General features: G+C 39.5%; 1 protein-coding gene and 1 long non-coding RNA gene across 2 annotated transcripts; both read left to right on the forward strand.

The window, feature by feature from the left end:
• Positions 1-7,926: 7,926 nt before the first annotated feature.
• LOC137938603 (uncharacterized) lies at positions 7,927-18,087 on the forward strand. The gene is made up of 3 exons (XR_011109879.1): positions 7,927-8,002; positions 9,150-9,227; positions 17,953-18,087. It is a non-coding gene; the product is annotated as an uncharacterized lncRNA (long non-coding RNA).
• Positions 18,088-21,091: 3,004 nt separating this feature from the next.
• Positions 21,092-21,685, forward strand: LOC137938348 (uncharacterized). The gene is made up of 2 exons (XM_068783326.1): positions 21,092-21,347; positions 21,393-21,685. The coding sequence occupies exons 1-2, from the start codon at positions 21,092-21,094 to the stop codon at positions 21,683-21,685; spliced, it is 549 nt and encodes a 182-aa protein (XP_068639427.1).
• The last annotated feature ends 2,229 nt before the right edge of the window (positions 21,686-23,914 follow it).

Here is a 23,914-nt window from a genome sequence, read left to right on the forward strand (position 1 = left end):
TGACAAATAGGTAGAAACCATTCCGCCTCATACTCCACTGGAATAAAAAAATTCATTCACATAGGTGAGCAAATGCCTAGTAAGCACTAGTCCTAGTCACTAAGAAGGTTCAACAACAAGATGAAGAAATAAATAATCATTAGATCAACAAAATATGAGAATGGCACACACTTAGATTCCAAGAATCATTCATGATCCTTTCAAACTTTTGTCACATAATATTTTCAAGAAAAATACACTCTTCTAAGTATTAACAACTTCGTCTCAAGAATATTACATCTATACAGGTACTAGTCCAATAATACCAGTAGATGATACTTGAACATGAATAAGCAATCCACACTAGATAAGTCAATTATAAATTATTATCTAACATGTTGACACCCAATCATCTTGCGTGTCACACACACATCATACCACTAAGGCACATAGACACATATATACTAATAACATACAAACATACCTTTGTTTGTTACCCAACCAAGTCCTTCTCCTCACGGCAGTTGAGGCATAATGCTTTCAATATTTGGGCTCTTTTGTATACCTATCCTTATGACCAAGGTCAATTTCATATTCATTACAACGAATCAATGTCTCAAAAGAGGTCATGACTCCTCACTCGGCGTCCCAAGTGAAGTCCACATCATCTTATCGGGAATATTTTAGTCGACACTCACACATATGAGTATTCTAGTCCACACTTAAACCCTTGTTTTAAGGGTCCATATAACGGTCCTTTAAAGGAGACCACAAAATCCCCACTTCCAAATAAGGTTAGATGAAATAAAACCACTCGCTCAAGTTCCATTCTAAATTCTTAATTTCTTGTCTAAAAATCCCATCTACACATAGCCTCACACGCACAAAGGAGGATTTTACATATCCTTCAAAGACAAAATATTGTAGCTTCCCACTTTGAAATAGATTGCATGGAGATATAGACTTATATAAAATCAACACAACAAAGTGAAATTCATGTTATGAAACCTAGAAGATTTGTAATCAATAATCATTGGGACATTATTTATACATTCAGTTCTACTACATGATCTAATGAAATAGTAGCAAAAAATACTCTACACTTGCATAGCATACTCACTAAAGAATTACAATAATATAATCATGCATTCCATTTCCTTTTAGAAGTCTATAAAGTTAAACATAAGACCCCTCAATAGGATCGCCAACCAATCCATTCATTGGAAATCACAAGATCATCACAAAATATTCACTAGCCAAACAAGCAGCAATACCAACACTCTTCTTGTCATGGAGGTGAAACTTTAAGAGTAGTTGTAACACCTCTTCGCCACAAAAAATACATCTAAATTCTCTTAATCTACCTATTTGCCTCCTTTCATAAGCGAAGTATGGGTATTGCTATCATTTACATTAGAAGTACAATCTACCATGAAGAATTCCATGTGTTGTGGTAATTAAATTTTATATTACCAAAATATATAAGCAGCGGGAGTACAATATGAAGAATTTCTTGAAGACCAAAAATATTTTTTATTGCAATTTGAATTTATAAACTCCAACTTGAGGGAAGTGTTGAAGAAGATGTATGAAAGAGTCTTACATGACTCTCACACAAGAAGTTCACAAAACCAAAATTAATATTAATGTGATGAAATCTAAGAGGAGTCTTGTGGGAAGGAAGTCTTATAGAAGAGGAACAATTAAAGGTGTTTTAGTTATGTTACTCTTCTATTTATGTTTAGTTGATCAATTGTGTGAGGATTTATCTTTAAGTGTTAGACTTTGGGTATAAATCGGACAAATGTAGTTTAATTGTAATATGATTCTTGTTGTTTTTCTATTATAAATAGAGTCTCATTTTACTCATTTTAGTCAATTTACTCATTTTATAATCAAAATGAATTATCGCTCTTTCTTATAAATTCAACATGTCTGTAAAAAAATATATGTAGATAATCCTTCACAGTAAAATATGGTCAATAAAATATCGATCAAGTAAATATCAATCATCATTTACATTTATCTTTTCCATTATTCATAAATACTTTACGTAATTGTTATGCATGCATATCTAGTGGCAAATTTTAAACTCTTTTCTTTTAAAGTCTAGGGAATACTATATGTATAGTGAGCAAATTTCAAATTAAAACAAGTGATTAATCCAGACAAATAATCACTATGATTTTAATAATAATTCACAACCAAAAGTTAGGTTGTCAATCCACTCCTAAAGTCTTTTACATGTTGGAATTGAATTCATTAACTCTGGATGCCAAATGACACTTAAAAGTTGATTTTGTGAAGGCCAAATTACATTAGTAGGTTACATGAATTTTTATGTATTTCCCTTGGCTAACCAAACAAAGTTACATCAATGCCCACAAAGGGACATTACCACTCCACACTAGGCTATGTAACCCTAGACATACAAATGGATTTTCCAATAGGCTACAAAAGCCCGATACCATAAAGGTCACAACCACAACTTAGCACAACAATGCAACATATGTTTTCCCCTACTAGGTATATGACTCACTACACCTCAGACTTAGCCACCAAAAGCATGTCAAGTTGTGAGTTGGGGATTGAACTTGCCTACACAATGCTTATCCATGCACAAAAGCAAGATTTACTACTTTACAATACAACTCAATATTTGCCTCTGCAGTAGATTGATACAACAAAATGCATTGCTCTAAATGTGATTACCAAAGAAAATAACATGCCAATATGTAAAATCTTGATTTGAAATTATAAAGATCCTCTGAATACTCAAATCAATATTAGGAAATGTAAGACACTCAAGGATTATTCAAACACAATAGAGGAAATGAAATCAAGATATGTGTTGAGCCACAAAAATGATATGAAATTCAAATATGTCAAGCACAATGCAATAAGAGCTAAGTCAATCAAGATATATGAAAATAAAAGCTCAAGTGGACTTAGCTTGACTTGGGAACTATGTAAAGTGCTTGGAATAAGAATGATTTGAACATAAAAGGAACTTGAGAAAGAGGAGTTTTTCAATGCGTTTGAGATATCTTGCTTGTATTTCACTTGGAGGATTCCTCAAATGGGTAAGATGGGTTATTTATAGGCTAAAAAATACCTCTTAGACATTATTGATACATTGGGAGTCATTTGGAAAACCAAAAGGCTACTTTTGGAATGTTGGAGAGAAGTGATAAAAATTGCTATCAATTTATCATTAGTCAAACCTTGGGTAAGTAAAATTGAAAATTTAGAACCATTGGAGGCATTGAGCGATCAATTGAAAGGTCATTAGTTGAAAAAAACCTCCAATGGCTATAAATTTTGAATTTCACCCGTCTAATGATTGACTAACGATCAATTGATTATCTTAAGAAAATATGCAACATTCTGGTTGATCGATCAATACTTTTAACTATTAATAGACCAATGCTTGTACTAGTCAATCAATCTAAAGTTTAATGATTGATCGATTGAAAAAAAAATTATATGACTTAAGAACATTTTGAACTTGGTACCAGCCTTTTAAAATGTGATTTGAATTTCATAAATGCTCAAAAATCTCTTTTGAGAGCTTACAAAATCTGGTAACTAACTTGACTATTTGATGCCATGAGAGTCCTCTCCTAATTTATTTTATTTTATTTTTGTTAATTTTCATGACTCCGTGGATTTAGCTAATGGAGAAAGAAGAAGAAACACCCATTGGGAGAAAACAGGAGGAAGAAAGAGGTTATGGACTTGTGTCCTAACCCTTCCCCCGAAGTTCAATTTATAGATTTATAAACCTACAATATTATAATTATGCCCCTAAAACTTAAAACTAATTACAGTAGTGTCATCTTTATGAGACGACTCTTTGTTTACCATCATGTCACCATTGTGTGGGCTTGTGGGCCTTCTCCTTGGTATATGGCTTTGAGCCCATCTTCCACCTCTCTTGGATGTGTGGGCCTTCTTGGGTCTTTTGGGTTTGAGTCCATCTTCTAACACACTTGGACTTGTGAGCATTCCTTAGTCGTGTGGGCTTGGGCCCATCTTCCAACACTCCCCCTGAAGTTGGGGTTGAGAGAACATTATAAACACTCAACTAACTGCAAATGGTGTATAAGATCTTCCTGTATAACATAGCAGTCTACCATATCTTCTAACACTCCACTTCAAGTTGGTGGTCTCTTTGTACTTTTCCAAGAGATCCAACTGGCATAATATAAGAGAGAGTAAAATCAGTCCTAGCTATAAGACATCACTTCATACTCCAGTCAAATGGTCATAGTAAAAAAAACTTTCCACTCAATTTCACAAGCAAAAAAGTAGTCATACTGTGTGGCACAGAGTCTACCCACTTTCTCAGGGTAGCTCAAAAAACACCTCTTGGGTGAATAATAGACTTGATTCATACTAGATGTTAGGCACATTCCTATCCTCTATAGGTAGTGGGTCTATAGACATTGCTCAGAAGTATAGTAATAATCTCCTCCATCACAGTGTCCCTCCACAAGGCATCGACTCTCAAATTGTAGGAGTAAAAATGCCAAGAAAGGGGGTGTAAAGGGTAATCACCGAAAAATAATATTTTTGGAGCCACCATGTGCTTTCTTCATCATCAAAATAACCAATGCTGACAACAATCAACAATATAGAAGTCCTTCAATAATAATTTCTCAATCAGAGAGACACAATAACAGTAGTTAAAATGGACCGGGACCCAAATAACACGTACCAAATAATGAAAATCTTTAAAAAGGACATATAAAATAATCCATTGCAAGTCTATCAGAAGGATGTGCACCAAATAATATGCCAACTGAGGAATATACTATCAATTAATTGAAGATAATATCACGCCAGAGCTAAGGGATTGAGTCGTGTCGAGTCAGGTATCAGACCAATATAGCTGAGTCGTAGGAGAAATAGGTATAGAACTCGAGACCCAGACAAGTTTAATTGAGACAATAAGTAAGAGGGCTGAGTCAGGTTGATTCGGCTGACTTACCAGGGTACGTATAACAGAAGCAATAAGTAAGAGAGCCGAGTCAGGTTGACCCGACCGAGTTGGTCCAAGTTGACTCGATCAGGTTGGTGCAGCTCGGCCCGAGTTGGCTCGCAGATCGCTTAGTCCGAATCACTTGACTCGCTGGGGTTGACTCAACAAAGTGGCACGTGGTGATTGAAAATCATCTAACTTGGTAGTTTTAATTTAGAAACATTGTCTTCCCTGCGCTTCCGAACTGAGCCAAGCTACGGAAGACAAAAAGATAACTTTTGCTAACCAATAGTATCTGGCTTAGTAGAAATAGAACCTTGGTAGAACAAAACCAATGTCTTTGTCCTCCTGAAGCAGAGCGGTATGAAAATAGCAATTGAGAAAGTCATGGCAACGACTACAGGAAATTCGAAAGCTGTAATGGATTGTAACAAAGTTGGCATTAACGGGTGATGGAGACGAGCTAGAGAAGTTTCCCGTAATGGAGGAGACTTTCAAAAATAAGATAAAAAATGAAGGCCATAGCAATTTGTAACTGGAAAGATCTATAAAGTGTTAAATCATTAAGTTTTTGAAGATAAATCAACGACATCTAGAGCAAAGATGGGAGCCAGAAAGAAATTTTTGAAATCGAATTATTTCTACGATTGGCATATTTTGTTCGACATTGCTATTTTTAGAAGATGCCAACGGGAAGAGCTAACTTTGGAAAATAAATTCTGCAATGATTTTTTGATCGAGCTGATTCAATCAATAGAAAAATGGCAACAAAATGATTTTCTAGTAGATTTGGCTTGCTGGATATCTTGTGAGCTGATCAAATAATGAAGCTACGTTCGGAATGATGCACCAATTGCTAGCTAGAGAAGCTCCCGAATGACGATGTCAATCAGCTGGTTATTTCCTGAAGGTAAGAAAAAAATCAATCTTCTAGGATGATACAAATGTTATGTAGATGATACCGCAAGCCAGCTAAACTCCAACCACAAATTAGCTAATCTCCCCACACTCACTATTAACCGAAACTTTCATCGTTTATGTCTGAAGCTCCTCTACAACAAAAACTTTCTCTGATATCAAAAGCTCCTTTGTAGCAGAAACAACAACAATGGTAGTGAGAAAGTCTCTGGTGGATAAGAAAATGTCGGCCGTAAATTATTTTGTCCAAGTTCGACTCCCGCAATAGAACTACAACAACATCAAAAACTTGAGAAGTTGTACATATCCACTTGTGTAGGCAAGCATTTTCAAAGGGATATAGTCCATGATGTGGAAGGTTTTATTATGACTGGCACCAAGCAAGTGGAAATCGATACAAAGTTATTTGAGGATAGTTGTAATATGGTGTTGAAAATACCTACACCAGTGGCAATACATTATCTAAACTTGCATTGAGTTATAGGCGTACCTATGCTCAAATGGAAAAAGAACGTGGGAATCTGCTGAAAACCCCTTGGGACACAGGTTGTAGAACCTTTAAGAGCAATGGTGATGGGGGCGCTACTTGAAGATGCGCGACATCTTGCCCAACAACATGATGGTTGTTGTGAGAAGAAAGTCTCAAGAAGGTTGCCATTGAGAATCTAATATAAAAAATACTGGTAATCAGAAGAAGTAAAAAAAAAAATATGGGTAGGGCAACTCTGAATGATTAGCCGAGACAACGAGATAAAAATTCTAAAAAAACCATATGAGTCTTGAAAATCAATGCTCTGATACCATGATGATTATCAGGACTCCATGCATTTATCTCATAGAGAAAGAAGAAGAGACGCTCATTGGGAGAAAACAAGAGGAAGAAAATAGGATATAGACTTGTATCTTAACCCTTCCCTTGAAACTCAATTTATAGATTAATAATCTTAAAATATTATAATTATGCCCCTAAAACTTAAACTAATTACATCAGTGTTATCCTTATGAAATTATTCTTTATTTACCATCATGCCACCACTTACTGAGCCTTCTCCTTCGTATATGGGCCTTGAGTCCATCTTCCACCTCTCTTGGATGTGTGGACCTTCCTTGGTCTTATGGGTTTGAGCCCATTTTCTAATATATTTGGAGTTGTCGGCTTCCATTAGTCGTGTGGGCTTGGGCCCATCTTCCAACAATTTTATTGTCCTATAGCTTGCTTCATTTGCTTTTGAAGTTCTGCTTGTGACTTTGATTGATAGTAGATCATCCATAGGCTCTTGAACTTTTCATAGATTTGACTCCCTTTAAAAGGACTCTCAAACTTTTGGCTTTCTTTTGTTCTTACATGCTTCAACACTCGACTCAAATGCATAATTAGTTTAGAGTTTGTTATCACATTAATACAAAAATTTGGTGCAGTGAGTATCTTGATAACAAATTATATTTTAATATGTGTTTTTAAATAAAAAGGTCAACATCTATATAAGTAAAAAATCAGTAAGAAAAAATACATAGACGAAGAACTACCTTAACATGTGAAAATCTTAGTTATTATTTTTTTTTTTCGTATAATACATGATTTTCTTGACGTCCATCACACGAGATTAGTGTCTAGTCACATAATTTTTGTCTTTTTGACGGTAGGTGTTTTAACGTCTGCGTGGGTGCTATCTTCCATCATGCGTGTACTACACACCCTCCAACGCTAACAATTGTAGGTCCCCTTCCATGCGCAATGCGCACCGAAGACCCGATACCACGAAGACTCCGTCCCTCGGATTCTAGGTGTCTGAAGTTTTCCATTTTTAAGTTGCCTCCGTCACATTACCACCATCTGTTTTTAGCAACGTCAGCGCAACAACTCATTTCAAGTAACGGCGCCGTGAGATGCCACGCGCGGGAAAACTCGACATCCGTCGAGCCCGTTAATCGGACCTCAGATGACTTTTTTCAATTTCAGTTTTGCTGGAGCGTTTGGCGTCCGTTACCGAAAAGGTAAAATCTCCGGAGCTGCTTTTGCGTTATTTTCTTCTTTCCCTCTCTCAGCTGTTTTTCGTTGGCGGTTTTGGTTTTTCGGTTTCGGACGTTCCGTTCAGAGATCATTGTTGCTGAGAGTAGGAGGTAAGATTCTTCATTTGCCAGGATTCGTGCCTGGCGGAGTTCTCTTCGCATTTACATTTCTCTTCGTTTTGATTTTCACTTCGTGCTGTTGGATTTCCGTAATTCGCAGCGTTCGTCCTTACTCCGTTTAAGTTTATCAGATTGCAGAGCTTCTGCCTCTAGCTTCTCATTCATGGCTCCGATGTTTTTTCTTTTTAGTTTTGTTTATATGTAGCAAAATTCTATTTCTTGCTATCATAGTTTTTGGTGCTGGAATGCACCGTCGTTTTACGTTTTTTTAGTTTTCATCTACGTAATGAAGTTCCACATTCTAGAATTTGTATCTAGGAAGACGCAAATTATGCATGATCGCAATGTCGTATAGAAGTGACTGAAGTTTGTTGAGAAAGTTTATTTATGTAGGAGTGTTGTAGTGTACCAATTCGATATCTGTTGCATGTATGTGCTTAAGTGTGAAACTTAAGTGTACTTATAAGCATCGAACTGCCGCTGCCATATGAAGACTTGCCTCCCTGATGTGACAGTTATTACTCGCGAGTTGATAAACACACAATTCAATATTATAAATCTCTGTTTTTAAGTTGAAACGAAGTTGTTTTCTGAAATACAAAAGAGAAACTGGCATTTCCATATCAGCTTATTTAGATTTTTAGATATCTATGATCTTCTAATTGTGCTTCTTGGTAAATAATTTGTTAGTGAAATCAAACATTGAAATTTAATTGTGTGCACAGAGCAGAAGAGTAACTCATTTAACAATATCGCTTCAAATGGTTAACCAAACTTAGAGCCTGTGATATTCTTCTTTTATCATTTTGAGGGATGGTGGCTGAAAAAGGGACACTGGATAACCTCTGGCAGATAATTTCTCCATCATGTTAGTGAGATTACACAGGAAAACTAAAGGATGTGTAGTATTCTTTAAAGGATACTTTTAGGTACTTAATTTGAAATTTCCAGTGAGACAATTGTGATTGCAGTTAATGTGATCATGCTTAAAATCAATCTTATTATGGTAGTTACAATACATGGTTACTTCCTATTTCAGCCTTCTATTTTTTGTCCTAAAGGTTTAGTAGATATTTAAGGGTTGTGCATGTGAATCCCTTATTTTAGAAGTTGATATGTAGGTTGTTTGCTGATGTAGAGCATATGGTATTCGAATTCTACACAAGAAAAACGAAGCTCCAAATCTTAGGTTTTTCAATCTCTGCATTTTTTGAAGGTCAGCTTCTATTTTCTTTTAGAAGTTGCTTATTCTTAATTTTGTTTAATAGTGATATTTACAACATAGTTGCTTAGATCTTGTTGTTTTTTTATTCTCTCCCTAGTATTTTAAATCTATGTTTTCTGTCAACCTATATATAGTTTCTCATCATAATTCATACTTTTTACCTAGTTTATGCACAAATAGAATAGGAAGCTAGAGAGAGAATCAAGAGCAAGAAGATTATTAGCTTAAATAATTCCATGAAGTAAAGACTTGTGTTAGGATTTGTTGAAATCCTAGGAACTCGTTTTACAAACCGCACTTACTAGAGGAATTGCACAAGATAAAGAAAACAAAGAATGTGTTGAGAGAAGATAAAGATTTAAAAGAAGATAAGAGGGAGAAAGGAGTGAAGAGAGGAGATAGAAAGTAAATGAGAAGGCTTTCAAGTTTGTCCAATTACTCAGCTTGACCCTTCTCTAGGTATTGTTAATATGTCTCAGTATCAAAAGGACAAAAATAATACAGAAATAAATCTGCTTCATGAATTCGTCATTCCGTTGAATAGGATGAAGATGAATTTCTATAAAATAAGGATCTCAGTAAAAATTCTGCTATTTTGTTCCGTCCATAGAAACCAAGGTACTGCTCCTATAGTTGCTCTCCAAAGGGCCTTGTCTGCTGCTGGAAACCTCCAAGATAAGCTTTGTTGTCCAAGGAAAGCTTTTATACCTTGTTAAGAAGCATAAAAACAAACAAATAGGAAAAGGTGAGAAGTATGAAGGTGGATGATTGTCCAAGAGAAAGGAGAGATGGGAGCTTTAGAACTAGTTTCTCAGCATAGTTGACCTCCCTATTTTCATAACTTAACCATTCAAGAAGCACAACCCAACCGCTGGATTCTATGGACAAACGATTTGAAAAGGATACTTTGGTGTCTTCTTTGAGAAAATCAGCTCAAGGTCATTTTGGTCATTTTACATGATCGGTTATTTTACATTACTGCACTATCTTACTCAGCATATTTTCTTTAGTCTATGTATAAATTTTTATATTCATAGGAAGAGTAGAAAAGGGGAGGTATAAGGGAAAAAGTGATTTTATGTAACGAGGGGCATTTTTGTAAATTTTCCAACTAAATCTTATAAATAGCATCGTGCACGACCCTCAATGCAGCTCATTCAGAGCTTCTTCCCACTTTCTCTCTTCTCCTTCTCTTTCTCTCCTCTTTCTTTCTCTCTCCACCTTCAAGTTTCACATATTTTACGTGGTATCAGAACAATAATCGTTGTTGGGAGTGCTTCTTAGCCAGGAAAATCCCTTCTTTTATCAGGGTGACTTCATAGAAAGGGAAGTTTCAAATCCCCTCAGTGACTGGTTGGTAAAAAATTGTTTTTTCTTCCCTTTCTTTTGCCATAACTCTAGGGTTATTGGTTCTATCATCTTTTGAAGGATTGTCCATGTTTTTATTGCCCTAAATAAGGTCATTTTTAATTATCCTGGGATGCGAGTCACCTACCCTCGACCAGTGCTTGCATCATCAATCTCTATGCTGACATCAACCCTAATTGAGGTCTATTTTTGAAAGTTTTTCTATCTAATTGCTGTATGGTATTGATTTAACGATATTCTACTTGCGCACATCTCATTCCTACCCTAACCCTAGCTTTTTACAAAGTAGGGCCCACATCATTGGAATTTGTGAAGGTGTTTGGGTATTGAAATTGAAGAATTAATGATTCTATACGTATTCTATCACTGATTTGGGTGAAGTTTATGTACCATCTAGAGAGATGGGTGGATTTGATGATAAATATGTTGTTTTTATGACCTCTGAGAAGTTGATAGGATTGAACTATCTTAATTGGGCCAAATCAGTGAGAATATTTTTGAAGGGCAGAAGGAGGACAAGTACATTCGAGATGACCCTCCAATCCCAACAATTGATGATTGGGAAGCAGAAGACAACCAAGTTATGACTTTGATTGTCAACAGTATTGATTCAACCTTAAGAAATCAGGTGATGTATTGTGAAACTGCAAAAGTTCTGTGGGTTTCTTTTCAAGAGAGCACTTTTTCTAGAGTTTATGAATTGTATACTGATTTCTTTAGTCTCAAAAGAGGTAACAAGACAGTTCACAATATTATGGTGCATTTTTTGGGACTCTAGCAAGAAATGAATGTATGGCATCCATTCACTACGGATGAGCAGGAATTGTGGAAACAATGGAATCAGTTACTGGTGGCGAAGTTTCTTGATGGTCTCGGTGCTGAGTTTCATAGCATGAAGACACAAATTCTCGCCTCATAAGAGGTGCCCTTGTTACCCACTGCATTTAATAGAATTGTGAGGGCTGAAAAGACTTTGGTGTCCAAGGAAGAAAAAGTGGGCAAGATGACTGACGCTGCTGTACTTTATACTTCAGGCCCTAGTCCTAGCGCAACAGACTCATCTCGAGTTCGGACGGGTTCTAGGAGAGGCAAAGGTAGAGATAGTTCAGGCAGAGGCCAAGGTACAAGTGATGGTAAATCCAAGAGGAAGTGTGTCCATTGTGGACGAACTAACCATTACTCAGATAGGTGTTGGATTACTTGCTTATGCAAACTTTACTAGTCATGAAACCAGTGAAACATTATAAGAGGTTGTGGGTCCTATCGCTTCAAGGGGAGTCAATGAAGTACAACAATTATTTCAGCAACAACAACAGATTATGCAGTGCCTAGCTGAACTCTCAGTTAGTTCATCTTCGACATCTATGATTCATGTTTCTACTTCTACGACTACTCTAGCCACTTAAGCTCTTCATGTATTTTCTTCTCCTACCTGGGTTATCGATTCCTGATTTACTGCCCATATGTTAGATATGTCATCCTTGTTTTCCAACATGAAAGTGTCATCACATACAAAAAGAAGTACACTTAGCTGATGGGTTTGTTTCCTCGGTTCAGGGAGTTAGTACTGTTACCCCTGCATCCTTCTTGTCTCCTTAGTCTACTTTACTTGTTCCTAAATTTCCCTTAAATTTGTTACCGATCAGTCAATTAACTTAGTCTATGTATTGTTCTCTTACTTTTTATCCCACTCATTGTATCTTTCAGGACCTCGTGATGAAGATGACGATTGATTCCGCGCATGAGATAGATGAGTTGTATTTTTTGGAGAGCCACCTACCAGATAATACACTACATGCGCTTCACACATCTGCTGCCCCCTTACAGTGCTATTTACGATTAGGTCATCCTTTGTCGACAAAATTGATTTGTCTTTCTAAAATTTCCTTCTAGTCTTATTTTTCAATGCGAGTCGTGTTAGCTAGGCAAACATCACTGGAGCTCCTTTCCAACTTCACATTATAAAACAAGTCAGCTATTTGAGATCATTCATTCAAAATTTTGAAGTCCTTGTCTTGTAACCAGTTTGTTTGGTTATAGGTACTTTATTTCTTTCCTTGATGATTTTAGTAGGTGTATATGGGTTTATCTCCTTCGGGAGAAATCTAAATCATTTGATGTATACCAACTTTTTTACAATAAAATAAAAAATTAATTTTCGGAATGGCATCTCCTTTCGCAGCATGGGGGCCTCTTTTATCTCCTTGATCCCCAAGAAGAGAAATGTTGAGACCCCGGGTGACTTTCGTCCTATTAGTCTGATCTCGAGCACTTACAAGAATATTGCTAGACTCCTTGCAAACCGGCTCAAAACTGTGCTCCCTCTAGTTATCAACCATGGTCAGAGTGCTTTCTTGAAGGGTAGAAACATTTTGGACTCCACTATGGCGGCACATGAGTTGTTTGACCATTTTACCCGTTCGAAGGAACCAACGTTTACTCTAAAGCTGGATTTATAAAAGGCTTTCGATCGGGTCAACTAGGTCCTTTTGGACGACATCATGACCCGCATGGGCTTCAGAGATCGTTGGAGATATTGGATTAGGAGTTGCCTGTCCTTTGCAACGTATTCTCTAGTCTTGAATGGTACATCTTGCGGTTGCTTTAAGGGCTCGAGGGGATTGAGACAGGGAGATCCTCTCTCCCCTCTACTCTTCAACATTGTGGCGGAATTCCTCTTTGCTATACTATTTTCGGCCAGAGAATGTGGATGGCTACATCCAACTAGCAATTCCTCGGCTTTCAATATCCCTGTCCTTCAATATGCAGATGACCCCTTGATCTTCGGAGCAGGAACAATGGCCAACATCAGAAAAGTAAAGGCGGTTTTGGGACTTTTCGAAATCTGCTCAGGTCAGAAAGTAAATTGGGGTAAAACCTCCTTGATTGGGTTCAATATCAACCCAAACTCCCTCTCAGAAATGTTGGAAGTACTTGGTTGCTTGATCTCTTCCACCCCTTGTACTTACCTCGGTCTTCCTCTGTTCATGGGCCGTATTTGCAAAGACCTCTGGACTCCAGTTATTGAAAAGTTGGAATTGCGGCTTGCATCCTGGAAGGGTCGGTTACTAAGCAAGGTCGGAAGGTTGACTCTTTTAAAATCATGCATTGCTGGCATTCCAAACCATTATTTATCCTTCCTGCCTTGCCCAACTTCTGTTTGTCAGCAACTGGATAAGATGAAGAAGCGTTTTCTCTGGATAGGAAGCAACCTTGATTTCAAGTACCATTTGGTTAGTTGGGAGGAAGTCTGCCTCCCAAACAGCCTTGGAGGTTTCAGAATCCGGCTTACCAAAGACATGAACCGTGCCTTGCTCCTTAAATGGATTTGGAGACTCAGTTCATTTGCTCCAAACATCTAGAAAAATATTGTGCTATCAAAGCTCAGTATCACTTCGAATTGGTGGACCGAAGGGGGAAACGTAAGGCAATTATCTCCTATATGGAGATCTCTCTATCTCCTTACTCCAATTTTCTCATTGGCAGTTTGATTCTATGTGGGTGATGGCCATCATATCAGATTCTTGGAAGACTGGTGGTTGGGTGATATGTCTCTTCAGAACACTTTCCCTAGCCTCTTCAGAATTTCAAGATTAAGGAATATTACCATTGTTGAAGTCGTCGCTAATGGGGGATGGAACATTCAACCTTGTCGTGGTCTATCAAAACTTGAAGGTTTTGAAGCCAATCGTTTGGATGCTTTACAACCAGCCAGAATTCAAGCTAACAAATAAGATAAATTAATCTGGTGGCCAGATAAAAGTGGCTCCTTCTCTGTTTCCTCTGCTTACCTTGTTATTTGAGACGGGACTACTTGTGGTCCCAACCATGCAGTGGAGTTCACATGACATCTCAGCGGTCCCCTCTAAAATAAAATTCTTCATGTGGAGTGCATGCCGCAACAAGATTCTCTCGGCTGATAATCTCAGAATTCGTGGCCAGCTCGGGGTTAACCCCATTTGCCCTTTCTGTCGTGCCAATGAAGAAACTGTTAGCCACCTGCTTCTCTTGTGCCCTTTCTCTTGGGAGAGTTGGACGTTGATTATTCGCCTAATTGGGTTCCATCTTTGCTTCCCAGAAGACTTGGCCGCAGCTTGTCGAATGCTTGCAGGACCCCTGTCCCCGGTCTTGGAAAATTGATGATCTCTGCCCTCTCCGCATTCATCCCCTAGGGCCTTTTGGCTAGAGCGCAATCCAAGGAGATTTAATGCCAAGTTCATCACTCAAGATAGAGTCATTGAAACCATCTCAGGCAATATTGCTACTTAGCTTCACTCTTGAAAAGCCTTCACCCCCTTCTCGAGATCTTCCATCAGAAATAATTGGAGGTGTCTTGCCTAGCTCCATACTTCTTTGAAGTCCCCAGTTATTTTTGAGTGGACCCCGCCACCTCCTGGTGTACTTAAGTTGAACTTTGATGGATCTTCTTTCGGTAACCCTTGCATAGCGGGTTTTGGCGGCGTGATTCGTGATTATCTTGGGAACCAGATCGTCTCCTTTTCCGACCCTCTCAGTATTACGGACTCCAGGACGGCTGAGCTTCAAAGCCTACTTAATGGGTTTTGTGTTTTCCGCGATCATTGCTCTGGGCCCATCCTGATTGAGGGAGACTCCAAGGTAGTGATTGGTTGGTGTGAGAATTCCTCTGAGCCTCCGTGGCGCCATTGGGACGCCTTTTCTGACATTATGGATATTATCAATTTATTTGACTGTTTTTGGTCTCTCATTCCAAGATCAACGAATTCTGTGGCTGATGTTTTAGCCAAGCAAGGAGCCTCCTTGCAATCTCTTGTTGTTAGGAGTTAGCTCCTCCTTTTGTTCTTTTAATAAAATCGCATTTCATAAAAAAAAAAAAAAAACAAGCTGATACTCCAATGGAAGTGGGACATGATCAGAGTGCCAAATTAAATGATAGAACATAATATCGGAGGTTAGTAGGTAGGTTAATTTATGCGAAAGTTACTAGTCTTGATATTTCTTTTGCAGTAAGTGTAGTGAGCCAGTTTATGGAACATCCTCGCAAAATACACCTAGAAGCTGCACAAAAAATTTTGAGGTATTTGAGAGGAGCACCAGGAAAAAGTTTTCTTTAGACCCAATAACCATTTGAAGATAGATGATTTCTTTGATGCAAATTATGCTGGGTCCAAACTGGATAGGAAGTCAACCTTTGGGTATTGTGTCTTCTTAGGAGGTAACTTGGTCAATTGGAAAAGTAAAAAAACAAAATGTTGTGGCCCAGTCTAGCGTAGAAGCTGAATATAGGGTAATGACTCCTACAGTAAGCATGTTGATGTGGGTCAGATCAGTCTCACCTTCAATGAGTATGTTTTGTGATAATCAAACCGTGATTTTCATTGGAAGCAATCCAGTTTTCCATGAGAAGACTAAACACATAGAAGTGAACTGCCACTTTATTCAAGATGCTGTGATGAAGGAGGTAGTTACTTTGTTTGTTCGATCTGAAGATCAGTTGGGAGATGTCTTCACTCAGGCCCTTGGGAAGCGAGAGTTTCTATCATCTTGTGACAAGTTAGGACTCCTGGATATATACACTCCATCTTGAGGGGGAGTGTTAGAAAATATATCCAAGGATATTTTGGTCATTTTACATTATAGGGGTATTTTGGTTATTTTAAGACCTCTATGGTTTAGTTTTTATATGTAATCTTGTTCTATGTGTTGAGTTATTTAGTGGTTAAATTTTCATGTGCGTAGGATTCATAGTTAGGGAGATATAAAGAGAATAAGCTTTATTAAGTGTATAGGGGTATTTTTGTAATTCTAATCCTAAACCTGTTGAAGAGAAAATATGGAAGGCTTTTACATGACTCTCACAAAAGGAGGTCTCACAGAAGAGTCTCATTTTAAAGGTGTTTTAGTTATGTTAGTCTTCTATTTATGTTCAGTTGTTTAATTATGCTAGGACTTATCTTTAAGTGTTAGATTTTGGGTGTAATTGGGACAAGGGTAGTTTAATTGTAATTGGACTCTACTATTTTCCTCTATTATAAATAGGGGCTCATATACTCAGATTACAACAAGTCAATTAAGTTTTCCTATTTTGGTTATTTTAAGACCTCTACGGTTTAATTTTTATATGTAATCTTGTTCTATGTGTTGAGTTATGTTAGTGGTTAAATTTTCATGTACATAGGATAGATAGGGAGATATAAAGAGAATAAACTTTATTAAATGTATAGGGGTATTTTGTAATTCTTATCCTAAACCTATTATTTACGAGAGCTGGGGGTCGTGAGCCTTCTTTGGCTCTTCTCATTTCTATCTCTTTCTTTCTCTCTTCCTTTCTCTCTTCCTTTCTCTCTTCCTTTCTCTTCCTCTTAATTTTCTCCTCTTCCACCACCGAAATCCTTGTTTTTTATAGTTTTGACTGAGGTTAATTTAATAGTTGTATCATCCTTGCTAATTCTAGAACCATCAGCTTTGGATTCAGGGGTAATCACCTCTCCAGTTTTAACCTCAATGATATGGTCAATTTTATGTCAGTGACTTGACGAACCAAATGAATCCTAGCTCCCCATCACCAATTAATAGTTGATCAATACAACTTTCTACTTCAATCGAACAACACGGTAAACATTTAATGCAGTCAATCTAGGATAACTGTGTTACTGGTTCAACTAAACAGCATATCAACCACTTGTCAATGGTATTTTAAAGTCAACTAACAAACAATAGGTGCACAGGTATTAAAGAACTCTTCAAATCCACTCAATTGAGACGATACTAGGGCATCGACTCAGTATAACCTTAATAGACACTTGAGACCTGATAATTGAATCTTAGACTCACTAAATCATCTACTGAGAAGTGGCAAAAAAGAAGATTAAGGTAGTTTTTTTAATTTTTATGTTATGTTATTTTTATTTTGAACACGGAAAGATAAAAGCCTTCACCTTCACTGAGAGCAGGACTTGATTTGTCTCACTAAAAGGATTTGATTGAGATGAAAAAGAAGAGATAGGAGGAAAATGTAATAAGATATTTCTTTGCCCGATATTCTAAATATGCTCTGATATGATGTAAAGAGGTCCTAGAGAGGAGAAGATTGTGGTTTCTGTTAACCCGGATTGGGGGTCAGACGTCAATCCTTTTATTCGTTTTATTACATTACTTAATTAATTATAATAATTAGACATAAAGTGACTGGACTGAAATACCACTGGTATGTAAAAAATATCCACTGATAGACAGCACCTTAAGCTTTTATCAATTTTGTGGATTAAGTGTGAGCTTTTGTTGGAAGTGTGATTTTAGTTATCTATCTTTTGTGACATAACTTTAATTGGATTGCTCATCTTTCTTTCTCACATTTTACTTTTTGCAGGCTTAGATGCGACTATTGGTTGCATATGATGTTGGAAAAAGGGTCGGGAGAACCCAAACCTGGGATTTTAATGGGAGCACGGGAAGACAACTTCATGAATAGTGACAAAGAGGATCAATCGACATACAAGCTTGTTCGGGTATTTATCTTTATTTATTTATTTATCGATAAGCTTACATGCTCACATTGATGTATTCATTTTTTTGGATATTCGATTATATGATGTGATATTGACTTCAATTTGGAAAAGAGGTTATGTCTAAATCCCATATTCCCATCTTGGACCTGTTGTGTTGAAAATGAGAAAGAATGCGTCATGACCTTCGAGCATACTTTAGCAAAAATAATGTATGGGCCACTGGTGTGTTTTAATCTCTATGAATTGGTTCTAAGCCCTATACGTATCATGGATAGACTTGTGGCCCATATTCAAGAGACAATCCTTTGGTGTATTGTTTGCAATTTATATGGTGTTAATCGACATACCTAGAGATGTTACAAATGTGAAATTGAATGTATTGAAGCAGGCCTTGATGTACAAGGACTTGAAAGTTGCGGTTCTAAGGCTGGATGTATGAATTGATCTGTATTGGGAAAATCCAAGAGATTTTGCATCCCTTGTTAAATACCCTAGAGACCTTTTTTGGGTGGCCTAGACTAAGTAATTCAAAGGAAAAAGGAGATTGATGCAAGCACAACTTATGGAATACATGGATGCTTGATGCTTGTTGAATTTTTGGAAAAGAGAAATACTTTACTGACTTGTTGTAATTTGAGTACAATGAACCTTTATTTATAATCGTGCAACAAGTAGAATCATATTGGAGAGAGATGTGAGAGAGCATGAGAGAGGCGATTTCAGGGAGATTTTTGCGAAAATCGAGGGGAGAATAACGTTATGCGTAATGTGCGCCGATCGATGCGTATCGTGCACCGGAGAAACGCGTAATGTGCGCCGTTAGTTTCGAATGTGCTAATGTGCACCGATTTTTGAAAATGAGCTGAGACCCTTCTTCGGTCACCATCCGCACGGCCAATGACCGGAACCCTCGACAGCAGACTTCTGGCAAGGAAACAGCCTCTTTCTCCGATGCCGATCGACGGAAAGAAGTTGACTCTCCGAGAAGACACAAAACTGCCTAACTAGAAAAATGTCACTCCAGACGTTTAGAAACCTTGAAACTTCCCTCCAACGAGCCAACGGAACCTCCTATGGAAGGTTTCAATGCCAGCTGGAAGACGATCTCTCGGCAAAAAAAAAGGAACCCCCCTTTCCGTTTCAGCTACGGAAAAAACAGAGTTACAGTGGAGAAAGTCGCCCGGAGCTCCGGACAGGTGATTCGCATCTCCTTTGCCGTCGGATTGAAGATGTCCTTCATCTGTATTCCAATGGAAGCCACTTCAAGCTTCGTCCTTAAGTTCCAATGAGTAACGAACGAAGCTAATCGAACCCGTGAACTTTGGACACGGGATTCGATTTTCTTCCTGTCGGTGAGCTCCTTTTGGGGACAAAGAGAGTGTCATGTCGTCCATCGGTGAGGCTCAACAGTGCTTGCCAAGATCTAGATTCCCGAGGCCACCATCTCGGGATTTGGCTGGAAGGAGTTCGAAGAAGCCATTCGGAGCCTCTCTTCAGTGTAGACTCCGGCAGGGGGAGCCCCCAGATCTAGCGGCAACACCCGAGCCTTCCCACTCCTTATTTCCAAGCCCCACCAGTGACAAAACACTCCTCTGAGCCCATTTCTCCCCCCACAGCCCTCCCCTTCCGTCAAAATTCCCTAACCCCCCTAACCCAACCATTCAGAACCTCTTTTCAGACCACCATGTCCCTACACACCTTCTTCCCTCGGAAAAATCCAAAACCATCAAAATCCCTCCCAACTTGCTCCATAAAGGCCGATAATCTTTGGCCCGCTCTATCCTCGTCCACACCTCCTCCAGTATCGTCAAATCCAACATCCTTCAATGGCTGACTGATGAGCTTCAGCTCCCCTACACACCCTGAATTTCCTACCTCAACCCCCATTCCTGGCTTGTTTACTTTGAAACCCAGCAAGAGTCTTCTGTGGCCCTTGCTCTCACAGCCCACACCCCCTTGGGCATTATTGGGATATCAGAATGGCTCCCCTCGACTCCTTCTAGTCAATTTGGGCAATGGGCTACAGTCACTGGCCTCCCTGCGGAACTATGGCACAATGAGGTCTTCACGAGCATCATCTCGGAGTTTGGTGACATAATTGCTCTGGACCCCTTACTGAGCACTGGCATCACTTTGATGACGCCCGGATCCTCATCAATCCTATTCGTCCTTGTGAAGGACACTACCGAAGCATTATGGCGGATAATGCCCGATTCTGGATCTGCATTGAGTTGGCAGATATGGGAGATTTCAGAAATGTTATCTCAGTCCTACAACTAAATCCAGAGATTCTCCACAACCTGTCCGCACATTGAGAGCAGCAACCCCGGTCTCTTCTTCCCAGAAGAAGCGTCCTGAACTACCCAGTCTTACAGCTGACGCTGACTCTACTCCAGCTGCCTCCTTGACAGTCCCTCCCTCCAGCCTGCCATACCACCCACCAACCACTCCATCTCAACCCACCATAGATATTATCCCTGATAGAATCTATTCCAACCCCCATATACCTATAGTTGCCATTCATCCTCCCACTTTACCCCCCGAAATAACCACACCCCCTCCTTCCCCCCCAGTAAAAGCCCTGCATGCCTTCCTATAACTCTAACCCTCAATCCTCACACCCCTCAAACCACCACTCAAATAATGAACTCTCCTCCTCCACCACCTCCGAGAAATTCCCACTACAAAATTCCTTCTCCTCCTCCCCTTGCTACCTACCGGCTACGAAATAGAGGTCATCTGAGACAGCTTCTCCAGGATGGTCCCAGTGCTACTACTAGATACCCCTACAATCCAGAGATAGGGGACTTCATCTTTCCAGAGACGGGTGAACGAGCTCAGAAGTATGTGGCTGCTCTTCAGATAGAACAACAAAAATTTTTACCCAAAAACTTGGGCACAAATAGTGGAACTTGCCAAGGTGATGGGCACCATCTACATGGTGCCCCTCCGGGGAGATAACAACCTGTTTGAGAAGTCCAAGAAGAAGACTAGTGATCAATGATCATTATCTCTTGGAATCTTCGTGGAATTGGATCCGTGCGTCGCCGTGCCTCAATTTGGGACCTCCTTCCCTCTACCAAGGCAAATGTTGCTATTTTTCAAGAAACCAAGTCGACTTCTCTGCCCCTTGGATATATCCGTGAGTTGTGGCCTCTTAAGGAGCTTGGATGGATTTCTGTGGATGTGATTGGATCGGCTGGCGGTATTCTGATGGTGTGGGACTCTAATACAATTGAGGTGCTTGATCGTTGCTGTGACACTTACTCCCTCAGAATCAATTTGAGAGACAAATGATCAGGGAACATTTGGTGCCTTGTGGGTGTGTATGGTCCTACTAGATGCCATGAGAGACATCTCTTTTGGGATGACCTTTTGAGGAATTATCAGAGGTGGCCCATTCCTCTGATGCTTGCGGGAGATTTCAATGTTACTCGCTTTTGCCACGAGAAATCCCCGCCCTCCCGGAGAATCATTATCTCCATGAGGCTATTTGCAGATTTTATTGGCAGCTGGGATCTTGATGAGGTTACCCTATCTGGGAAGACCTTCACTTGGTCAAATCAGACAACCCCCCATCCTCTCCAAGCTTGAACTCTTCTTAGCCAACAACGACTGGCTCCAGTTATACAGCAATGCCACAGGCAAAGTCCTCAATAGGGTTGTTTCCGACCAATGGCCAATTATGGTAGATACCCATTTCGACAGTTGCCCCCCCCCCCCCCCCCCCCCCCCCCCCCTCTTTCAGATTCAACAATGCTTGGATGGCCGACCCCTTTTGACCCATCTATCCAGTCATCTGGGAGAGGATGGTCGTGATGGGCCTGATCGGGTGGAATTTCCTAGCCAAGCTCAAGATGCTGAAGCCGTTGCTGCGATCCTGGGCCTCTGCGAGAAAGGTCTCTTCCTCAGCCGAGAGAGCCACTGTCCTTTCTCAGATTTTCACTCTTTGACTTTGAGGAGGAATCTAGAAACCTCTCTTCCTCGGAAGTAACTCAGAGATATGCCCTCCAAGGGCAAATACAGTCCTTTGCTCATAGTGAGCTAGTGCACTGGAAGTAGCGTGTAAGATTTAAATGGCTCGTTGAGGGTGATGCCAATACTAAATTCTTCCATGCAGTCGCCTCTGCTCGGAGAAGAGCCAACCACATCACCACACTCAGCGTCAATGGTGACAGTACATCGGATCGATCCTTTATTTCAGACTCACTGGTGAACTTTTTTGCAGAATTATACTCTGATGGCCAGCTAGTTCGCCATTTCTTCGCAAGGATTCATCTCTAGGCTATTCCTTCGGTCGCAGCTAGTCTCATCGAGCTCCTTTTCTCTAGTAAGGAAATTGAAAAAGCAGCACTGGGGCTTCCTTTGGATCATGCTCTGGGCCCGGATGGTTTCAATTGGGAATTCTATCATCGATGCTGGCCTTTCATTAGAGACGATATTGCCTGCATGGTCCACTCGTTCTATTTGCATGGCATCAGATATAGGAGCATCGGAGCTTCGTTTATTGCCCTCATCCCTAAAAAAGAAAGGGCAGAAATTCCTTCTGACTTCTAGACGATCAGTCTTAGGGCAGAAATTCCTTCTGACTTGCGCGCCTGCTTGCCAATCGCCTCAGGGTGGTTCTCCCTATTGCCCTTCATCATGACCAGAGTGTTTTTATCAAGGGAAGAAATATATTAGACTCGACCATGACATGTCATGAGCTCATCCACCATTTTAAGGTTTTGAAGCTTCCTAGATTCATCCTAAAGCTTGATTTTGAGAAAGCCTTTGACAGAGTTAATTGGAACCTTCTGGACACTCTCCTGGGGAAGATGGGATTCGGGGAAAAATGGCGCTTGTGGATTCAAAGTTGCATCTCCTTTCCAAGCTACTCCGTTCTTCTCAATGGAACGGCCTGTGGGTATTGTAAGGGATCCAGGGGAATCAGGTAGGGAGACCCCCCCTTTCCCCTTTGCTCTTCAATGTGGTAGCGGAATACCTATCATCTTTGATCTATTCGGCCAAAAACCTGGGTTGGCTCCTCCCCACGATGGACTGTGCAGCCTTTGATGTGCCGATCCTTCAGTTTGCAGACGATACAATTTGCTTTGGGGTTGGTACTATGGATCAGATCCGAAAACTGCGTGCTGTATTGGGACTATTTGAACTGGCTTCTGGTCGGAACATTAATTGGAAGAAAACTACCCTCCTAGGCTATCATATCGACTCACCTGCGCTTCAGGAAATGGTTGACTATTTGGGGTGCTCAGTGGGAAATTTGCCAGTTTCATATCTTATACTACCACTCTTGGACTCTAGGCCTTTGGCGATGCTTTGGTCCCCCCTCATTGAGAAATTTGAGAAGAGACTAGCTACTTGGAGGGTGTTGAATTTAGGATCCCATGAATAATACCTCGAGCAAGGGGAGAGAGAAAAAAAGGAAAAAAGATAAGAGCTCTCAGGTAGAGAGAGAAGAGAAGGAAAATAAAAGAGAGTAGAGAGAGAACAATTCACACGAGAGAGAAGAAAAAAAATAAGAAACTTGCTTGATTAATTCCGAGTTACAATCACCTCTATTTATAGTTGAGGAGGTGATAGAGTCCATGTACAAGTAATTTTAGGACTCCTAATTACATTCCAACTAGAACTCTCCAAGATAAGCCTATCATGATAAAATTACATTATCTATTTAAGAGACTAATTTAATTAAACTACAAACACCTTCTTTAAGGACGTGAATCAAGCTAGAGAGCCAACTCTTGGTCTTATCTTGTGGGTCCCACATGATCTTCCAACCCACATACCAGCTCATGGTATCTTTGTGGGTCCCACTTGATC

Source organism: Aristolochia californica, unplaced genomic scaffold, assembly GCF_029961685.1.
Source record: "Aristolochia californica isolate CCGP_79_NKW_82.1479 unplaced genomic scaffold, dmAriCali1.0.hap1 SCAF_8, whole genome shotgun sequence".
Lineage (NCBI taxonomy): Eukaryota > Viridiplantae > Streptophyta > Magnoliopsida > Piperales > Aristolochiaceae > Aristolochia > Aristolochia californica.